The sequence below is a fragment of the Triticum aestivum genome, chromosome 5A, assembly GCF_018294505.1.
Source record: "Triticum aestivum cultivar Chinese Spring chromosome 5A, IWGSC CS RefSeq v2.1, whole genome shotgun sequence".
Classification (NCBI taxonomy): Eukaryota; Viridiplantae; Streptophyta; class Magnoliopsida; order Poales; family Poaceae; genus Triticum; species Triticum aestivum.
In genome coordinates this window covers 381,566,159-381,575,522 of record NC_057806.1, presented here as the reverse complement: position 1 = coordinate 381,575,522, position 9,364 = coordinate 381,566,159, and the positions used below count along the sequence as shown (strand labels likewise).

Sequence of the window (9,364 nt, the reverse complement as noted above, 5' to 3'; positions counted from 1 at the left end):
ACCATGCCCATCAAATTAAATGTAAAGGTCACCTTGAAAAATTGTTGGTTAACTAATAAATTGTTAACCTTAGTTGCTTTTGTCCCGCTTATATAATCTAATATTGCTCATTACATCTTGTTTCTATGTTTCAATTTTTATCTCCATGCTCGCCTCGAAAAATTTATAGATTGATATGACATTAGTATATTTATATCTACTCATAAAGATTGGAGTCAGTAGTTATCCCTCCACTCATCTCTTAGTCTTTCTTCTCCAAACTTTTGACACGTTAATGCATGAAAACCAACAAACAAAAGACACCTTGTGCCCCCCCATTGTGTGTTTCCCCATCACCCGATCACCTTTTCGTGTCGTCTTCCACCACTAACAACATTTTGATCAACTGCCAAAACTCATCTAAGTTAGTGTGCAAGACTCTCGAGTAAATCAAATTCCACCTTGTTTCATGTGATTCCGTGGCAGGGCACCTTGCTAGTTGGTTGCAAAAGTACGAGTTATTACTTGACGCAACTAACCATGTCCATGAAGTTAAATGTAAAGGTCGGATTAAAAAAAGTTGGCTAACCAAGAAATTATTAACCTTAGTTGATATTTTCTTAATTATTTGTATTACCTAATATCACCAATGACATCTTGTTTATATGTTCCAAATTATATTCTACATGTTTCGCTCGCGGGGGCCTCCTCTCGATTATTGAGTACATTTTTCATAAGATATATGATGTCAATACATATGGCACTTGTGCGGGTTGCAAGTACAACATATATAGATGAAAAACAAATACAATTATGAAGAGACATATATAGATGAAAAACAAATACAATTATGAAGAGACTATGTAGAAAAATAACATATGGGTTCTAAATAGTACTCCCTCTGTAAAAAAGTGAAGAGACCATATACAATATTTTAAGAATACATATTTTATGGATAGAAAAATTAACATATGGGTTCTAAATAGTACTCCCTCTGCAAAAATGTCCTACATCTGTTTACAAGCAGAGTACATCTTTCGGTGACCTTTCGTATCTAAACCTTCAACTGGAGCATATCGAACAAATGTACTCCATCCGATTCATATTAAAATGAGTGTAGCTAGGTCTCAGTCGACTGAGATTTAATCAAGACATATCATGCAAGAGAGAAAAAGGAAAAAACAGAAGAAAAAGATCCGCACAGATCTTAAAGTAGGATCGACTGTGACTTAGAAAGACTATACTAAAATTTAGTGATGAGATATAAATTTCATGTATAAAATAATAATTATCTCATGATCTTGAGGGCTGAGGACGGTGGAATCAGGACCGTCCACGTGGACATGTGGATGCTCCCACCATAATCCGTAAACTAATCCCAGTCCCGATCGAAATCCAAATCACGAACACTACCACTTGGACACAAATTAATTTGATTTACAGAGATCTCTCGAGTCCCGGTGAATCCCGGCGGCACTCCTGCCATCCGCCTTCTATAAATAGGCAGCAACTGGAGTCACGACCTCCTCAGTCCCGGCCCCAACCACATCCTCCCCCCAATCTAGCTCCCTCCCTCCCTACCACGCTGGTCCCTGCGAGGCGGCGCGGCGAGCGCGAGCAGTCGGGTCGGCTCCGGTCAAAGCGAGCCGGCGATGGCGTTGTCGGCGCCGGGCGGCGGCAGCGGGAAGATCGAGCGGCTGTCGTCGATCGACGCGCAGCTGCGGCTGCTCGTCCCCGCCAAGGTGTCCGAGGACGACAAGCTCATTGAGTACGACGCGCTCCTCCTCGACCGCTTCCTCGACGTCCTGCAGGGCCTCCACGGCGACGATCTCAGGGAGATGGTAACTCTTTTTTCTTCTTGTTTTCTCTCTCTCGCACTGTTCGATCTCGCACCGGATCCGAGCTGTCCCATCACCCATGTGCTACTGCTGCGCTGCTCCCATTGATTCCTCTGAACTTTACATGTGGCGCTTCAGGGTTCGAGTGGAGTTTTCAGCTCAGTGTTTACGGAGTGGGGTTGACTTTGGGTTAAGTCTCGATGTCGGTAGATTTGTGTGTAATCTGGTGTTGTTAAGTGGTAGTTTGGACGATTGCCCAGCTGCTCAGTTTTTCTGCCACAAACAAATTTTTTTTCGCAGCTAATCTATATCCCATTGTGGTCTTGATTTTGGGAGCACTGCTTTAATTAGTCGAACTGGGTTACTGATTGAATCTCAAATCGTGTCGGTCAAGCATGACTTCATCCGTGGAATTTGCCTCGCTCTATCATTGTTGTGTCAACTGATTTTGGCATATAAGTGCTGGATCTTATGTTGGTCATATACGGGATACTAAATAACTGGCTTAGTAGTTGTGTCAACTGAAGTAATATGTTAACTGACTTGGATCTACTGTAATTATGAAAAATAGCTAACAGTGTTCATCTCTTAGTCTACGAATATACTAGTTGGGTTAAACTGTCGATACAACGGATAGACGCCTTCTTAGGCTAACCGGCATGGAAGTGCTGATAATATTTACATGTATGGAAGTCTCGAGACATTGTCCATTGCTTGTAGAAGACCGTTACATCTTGTTTATACCTTACCTAACAAAGCCTGAGATATGGCGTTTCCAGAGAACCAAACTAGGGGAAAAAAGGTTCTTGAAATCGACTTGCCTTGACTTTTGTTGACTTGGTGGCTCACAACCTGTTTGGTACCTTGCTTGTCAATTGATTAAGAAGACGTAGGCATATAAACAATCAGGTTGCTGGTCGGCTTGATTATCTTTTTGGTACCTTGCTTGTCAGTTGATTAAGAAGACATCCTATATCTTATGTTGATTGATGGACAGCCATAATTGGATTATTATTTTCACTAAACAGGTTCAAGAATGCTATGAGGTGGCTGCTGAATATGAAACTAAGCATGACCTGGAAAAGCTTGATGAACTCGGAGAGATGATAACAAGCTTGGATCCTGGTGACTCTATTGTGATTGCCAAAGCTTTTTCACACATGCTTAACTTGGCCAACTTGGCTGAGGAAGTGCAGATCGCATACAGGAGGAGAGTCAAGCTCAAGAAGGGAGACTTTGCTGATGAAAATTCAGCAATCACAGAATCTGACATCGAGGAAACTCTTAAGAGGCTTGTTTTTGACATGAAGAAGTCCCCTGCTGAGGTTTTTGATGCCCTCAAGAATCAGACTGTTGATCTGGTTTTGACTGCACATCCAACACAATCTGTAAGGAGGTCACTGCTCCAGAAGCATTCGAGGTTAGTTAACCAAACATTGTGATGATAGTAGTCATGATACAATTTCTATATATTAATCCTGATTACAATGACTTTATATCAGGATCCGGAACTGTTTGGTTCAGTTATACTCGAAGGATATCACTCCAGATGACAAGCAGGAACTTGACGAGGCTCTCCAGAGAGAGGTGCTTACTGCTATCCTTATGTTGATTTTCATGCTGTTTCTAAGGCACATTGTTAACATGACAATGCAGTCACAGTAGCCTTACAACATCAGACAGCTGAGATTCTTTCTTACACTTAACCTAGAATCCTCCTTTTTAGATCCAAGCTGCCTTTAGAACTGATGAGATCCGAAGGACTCAGCCCACTCCCCAAGATGAGATGCGTGCTGGTATGAGCTACTTTCATGAGACAATATGGAAGGGTGTTCCAAAGTTTTTGCGCCGTGTTGATACGGCATTGAAGAACATTGGGATCAATGAGCGCGTTCCTTATAATGCTCCTCTTATCCAATTCTCTTCTTGGATGGGTGGAGATCGTGATGGTGAGTGGAATCTCTGTCCCTCGTGATACTGTGCAGCGTACATCTATGATGTATCTACAGTCACTGCAAGCTTTTATTACCTTGGTGGTGTCTGTTAGATGCTACATTTTCTGTATCTGGTCGTATCAAGAACTATGGATAAAGCCAACTGTTTTATGTATCTAAACTTCTAGTACCTTTACAAATACAGGAAATCCAAGAGTGACACCAGAAGTTACAAGGGACGTCTGTTTGCTTGCCAGAATGATGGCAGCTAATTTGTATTGTGCACAGATTGAGGATCTCATGTTTGAGGTAGAAATTGATTGATTACTTTTAACTAAGTTCACATATATTTGATCATTAGAAGTTGATAAAACTTCAAACTATTTCAGTTGTCTATGTGGCGATGCAATGATGAGCTACGCTCGCGAGCTGATGAGCTGCACCGCTCTTCTAAGAAGGATGCTAAGCATTACATAGGTACATAACAGTAACAGTTTTTTTAAATGTAAAATAGTAGGTCAGACCCCTGCCAGAGCTTTAAAAAGGCAGTAACAGCTTCTAGGCATGAAATTTCACATAACATATGCCTTTTTTTTGTTCTACTTATTAATTTGTGATGTTCATCTCCGATATATAGAGTTCTGGAAGAAGGTTCCTCCGAATGAGCCATATCGGGTAATACTGGGTGATGTTAGGGATAATCTTTACAACACGCGTGAGCGATCACGTGAGTTGTTATCCAGTGGACATTCCGACATACCTGAGGAAGCTACTCTGACAAATCTTGAGCAGGTTGAGTAATGTCTACGAAATATAATTGGAACTATACATTTTTTCTTCAATGGTACTATGTTTGGTAGAGAAATGGTCTTTAATATATGTCGGTCTTCTCTTGCAGCTGTTGGAGCCCTTGGAGCTCTGTTACAGGTCACTGTGTGCTTGTGGTGACCGTGTTATTGCTGATGGAACCCTTCTTGATTTCTTGCGCCAAGTCTCTACCTTTGGACTTTCCCTCGTGAAGCTTGACATCAGGCAAGAGTCTGACAGGCACACTGATGCTCTGGATGCAATCACCTCATACCTGGGAATAGGATCTTATCGTGAGTGGTCTGAGGAACACCGTCAAGAATGGCTGTTGTCTGAACTCAATGGGAAGCGCCCATTATTTGGCGCAGACCTTCCCATGACAGAGGAAGTTGCTGATGTTATGGGCGCGTTCCAGGTTATTGCTGAGCTGCCCGGTGACAATTTTGGAGCATATGTCATCTCAATGGCAACATCTCCTTCAGATGTTCTTGCTGTGGAGCTCCTCCAACGTGAGTGCCATATCAAGACACCACTTAGAGTTGTCCCCCTGTTTGAGAAGTTGGCCGATCTCGAGGCTGCCCCAGCAGCACTGGCCAGACTCTTCTCAATAGATTGGTACAGAGAGAGGATCAATGGCAAGCAGGAGGTCATGATTGGGTATTCAGACTCAGGCAAGGATGCAGGCCGTCTCTCAGCAGCTTGGCAGATGTACAAGGCTCAGGAGGACCTCGTCAAGGTCGCTAAGCAATTTGGAGTGAAATTGACGATGTTCCATGGACGAGGTGGGACTGTTGGAAGGGGTGGTGGCCCCACTCATCTTGCTATCTTGTCTCAGCCACCGGACACGATCAATGGATCACTCCGGGTCACTGTTCAGGGTGAAGTTATCGAGCAGAGCTTTGGGGAAGAACACTTGTGCTTCAGGACGCTCCAGCGTTTCACAGCTGCTACTCTTGAGCATGGGATGCGTCCACCCATTTCACCAAAGCCAGAGTGGCGAGCTCTTCTCGATGAGATGGCTGTGGTGGCAACTGAAGAATATCGGTCAATTGTCTTCCAAGAACCACGCTTCGTCGAGTATTTCCGCCTTGTAAGTCCTTGCTCTCATTGACCATCAGGCTAGGAAACATATTAACTGCTTGAATAGACTTTTCAATATGTTGCAAACCTGAACCTGCCAGTGAGATGGAATTCATGCAATGATTTACGGTGGAAACCTATATCATGAAAATAATTTCAAAAAATAATGAATTGTGATAGCACTTAGGGTACCTTCTTTTGCAACTGTAATTTCTATGACAGTACAAACCCTCGCCAATGTTATATTGGCAGCTCAGGTTATTGCAGTAAGGTTTAAACAAAACAAAAACAAACCTTGGTGCCATTCAGGTTGAACCTTCAGTCAAATAATTTCTTTCTGATATTTGTGTTTGACAGGCAACACCGGAGACAGAGTATGGCAGGATGAATATAGGGAGCAGGCCATCCAAGAGAAAGCCAAGTGGTGGCATTGAATCACTCCGTGCAATCCCATGGATCTTCGCATGGACGCAGACACGGTTCCACCTCCCGGTCTGGCTGGGCTTTGGTGGTGCCTTCAAGCATATCCTCAAGAAGGACATCAGGAACTTCCACATGCTCCAGGAGATGTACAACGAGTGGCCATTCTTCAGGGTCACCATCGATCTTGTTGAGATGGTGTTCGCCAAGGGTAATCCTGGCATTGCTGCCTTGTATGACAGGCTCCTAGTTTCAGAGGGGCTACAGCCCCTGGGTGAGAAGCTGAGGGCCAACTATGAGGAGACCCAGAAGCTGCTTCTTCAGGTTTTTGTTACTAAAACGCAGAACTCCTGTACTTCGTTCAACAACACTGCCAGCATTGATCTTCTAGGCCAGTTGTTAAAATATTGACAATAAAACTGGATTTTCTTGATTTCAGGTTGCTGGGCACAAGGATCTTCTTGAAGGTGATCCCTACCTGAAGCAGCGGCTCCGCCTCCGTGACGCGTACATCACCACCATGAACGTCTGCCAGGCATACACATTGAAGAGGATCCGTGACCCAGACTACCATGTTGCGCTGCGCCCCCATCTGTCCAAGGAGGTGATGGACACGAGCAAGCCGGCTGCTGAGCTCGTGACGCTGAACCCGGCGAGTGAGTACGCGCCGGGGCTGGAGGATACCCTCATCTTGACCATGAAGGGCATTGCTGCCGGTCTCCAGAACACCGGTTAGGGCAAGGGGAGATTGCCGGATTATCTTCTTTTTGTACCTTGATGAGATATTTTCCTTTTATCGAGTGCTGTGGGCCTTGTATCTCAGCGGATGTTGCTGCATCTGCCCCTATATCCAGTGAGGAATAATGGCATTTCGCAAGTAGTATAATATTTATAAATAAAGGCAAACAATGATAATTTCTAATCTGTTTGTCAGTCGTACTTGGAACACTTAAGGACATGTACCATGGTGCTATCTTAGGAGTGCCATATTGGATAAATGATGTGGTGGAGAAAAGAGAATTCATAAGTAAATGCTTGTCTTCTTTTAATTAAGAGAAGTCTTCTCTTAATTAAAAGAAGAGAAGAGATGATTTCTTTAGTACAATGTGTCTCACCACGTTTTTAGAAATGGCTAGTTATTGAAGATAAGCCTAAGAGATGACCCGTAAACAATTTTTTTATCATCTTTAAATTACATGTAAGACTTAAGATAAGACTATTGTACATGCCCTAACAATATATTGGATTGGATGTTTATACAGTTTTTCAGTGTCTGAATATTAGAATGTCACTCAGTTATTTTTTGCTTGTGGTGACTTCTAACTTAAATTAATACTAGCAAATATGTTTGTGCGTTGCAACGGAAGACAAAAAAATTATGCGCTAACCAAATAAGTATGACTCAATACCCTGATATATGAGCCTAGTCTATTTTAACACATGGCGCATCATGTTGACACTTATTTTTCTTCTCACCCTCTTTCATGATGGCTGCGATGTCCAAGGCTTGGCTCGTGTTGATCCTAAAAATAATATAAAAAAATCGGGCTCATGTTCTTCGGTGGCGTGTGTGGTACGCACATTAGACAACCCCAACCAGTCGAGCCTCAGCGCTTCAAGTCGAAATATCTGGCGGCCAGAATTCCAGCCCTAGGAAATTCCCCTCGTGTCCTCGGTCCATAATGACTACCGATGAACAACGGAGGGATGCTTTAGTAACTAGACAACGTTACCTACCGTGCCGAGCACGGTTCAATTCCCTCGGTCGCCGCTCATCAAGGTCACCCGTCAACTGCATTGCCTAGTACTACTACTACTACACCAGGATGAGCATAGAATTGAGCATGTTTGTTCGTGCCTAGTACTTGAGTTAATATATCAGGCAATGCACTGGTACGAAGGGATTATCCTTTTACTCTGCATATATAACTTGTCTGAAGTCTAACTAAGCAAAATGTTTGACCAAATCCTTTCTTAAGAAATACAACATGACAGATGTACGGGTTGAAAATTTATTGCATGATGCAGGTTATGATATTGTTTCGAATCCTGGATCTTAAATTTCAGAAAATCCAAAAGTGAGCATAAATTCTTGAAACTAAGCATGGTCACGTGATATGGCACAAATATTACTTCGTCAAGTTTTTCTTCAATTTGAGACAAGCTGCTTATGACAAGTTGCACAAATGAAGAGCCAAGGTATTTTGAAACAAAGACCTGTCACATTAAGGCGAACGCTTTCACTATTGAAACCGTGGGCGTTTACGTGCCGCCACGAGTCCCCGCTTCTCATCGGCAGGTGCCGTCCGAGCAAGTGTGTGAGTCGACGGGAGGCGTGCGAGCAGATCGCTGCGCCGGTTGTCAGGGAGGCGTGAGAGCAGACCCTGTGCAGGCTCACCGGGAGGCGAGCCCTTTGACCAGGCTCCGCCGCCCACCGTCGTCCCAACTGCTCCCACCTTTAATGTCGCCGGCGCCGCAGTTTAAAATCAACCCCGCACTACCCGGTATCGCTACAATCCTCTCTCTTCCTCTCCGATTCTCCTGTCGTCTACCTCCAACTAGCCTGACCTAAACGTACGCCATGCCGCATCACGATGGTCTGCCCTTAGTGTTCCAGTTTCCTGAGGAAGACACCCAGCAAGAGTCTCAAGAACATAAGGCGCTTTGGGACGAGCTTGAACTGGCCTTGCGGGAAGACGCTGCGCCTGTCCCCGCTCTTGTTCCGGCTCCCGTCGTCCTGACTGCGCCAGCGCCCATCCCCGTGGCATTGATGGGCTGGGAGCCGCACATTGTCGCCGAGTTTGATCCCACGGGGTTCCACGAGGTCCCCGCCGACTTTCACGCGCCCGTGCACCTGCCAGCTGATAACCCACAAGTATAGGGGATCGCAACAGCTTTCGAGGGTAGAGTATTCAACCCAAATTTATTGATTTGACACAAGGGGAGCCAAAGAATATTCTCAAGTATTAGCAGCTGAGTTGTTAATTCGACCACACCTGGAAACTTAGTATCTGCAACAAAGTGTTTAGTAGCAAAGTAATATGATAGTGATGTTAACGGTAACAAAACGTAACGAAAGCAAAGTAATGTTTTTGGTATTTTGTAGTGATTGTAATAATAGCAACGGGAAAGTAAATAAGAGTAAACCAGTATATGGAAAGCTTGTAGGCATCGGATCGGTAATGGATAATTATGATCGGTAATGGATAATTATGCCGGATGCGGTTCATCATGTAACAGTCATAACATAGGGTGACATAGAACTAGCTCCAATTCATCAATGTAATATAGGCATGTATTCCGAAT

General features: G+C 43.9%; 1 protein-coding gene across 1 annotated transcript; it reads left to right on the top strand.

Moving 5' to 3' along the window:
• Positions 1–1,487: 1,487 nt before the first annotated feature.
• On the top strand, positions 1,488–6,980 carry LOC123103489 (phosphoenolpyruvate carboxylase 2). The gene is made up of 10 exons (XM_044525090.1): positions 1,488–1,820; positions 2,846–3,237; positions 3,320–3,404; positions 3,544–3,766; positions 3,957–4,060; positions 4,141–4,228; positions 4,389–4,543; positions 4,650–5,648; positions 5,996–6,382; positions 6,498–6,980. Exons 1-10 carry the CDS (start codon positions 1,632–1,634, stop codon positions 6,792–6,794), a joined length of 2,919 nt encoding a protein of 972 aa, XP_044381025.1. The 5' UTR covers positions 1,488–1,631; the 3' UTR covers positions 6,795–6,980.
• The last annotated feature ends 2,384 nt before the right edge of the window (positions 6,981–9,364 follow it).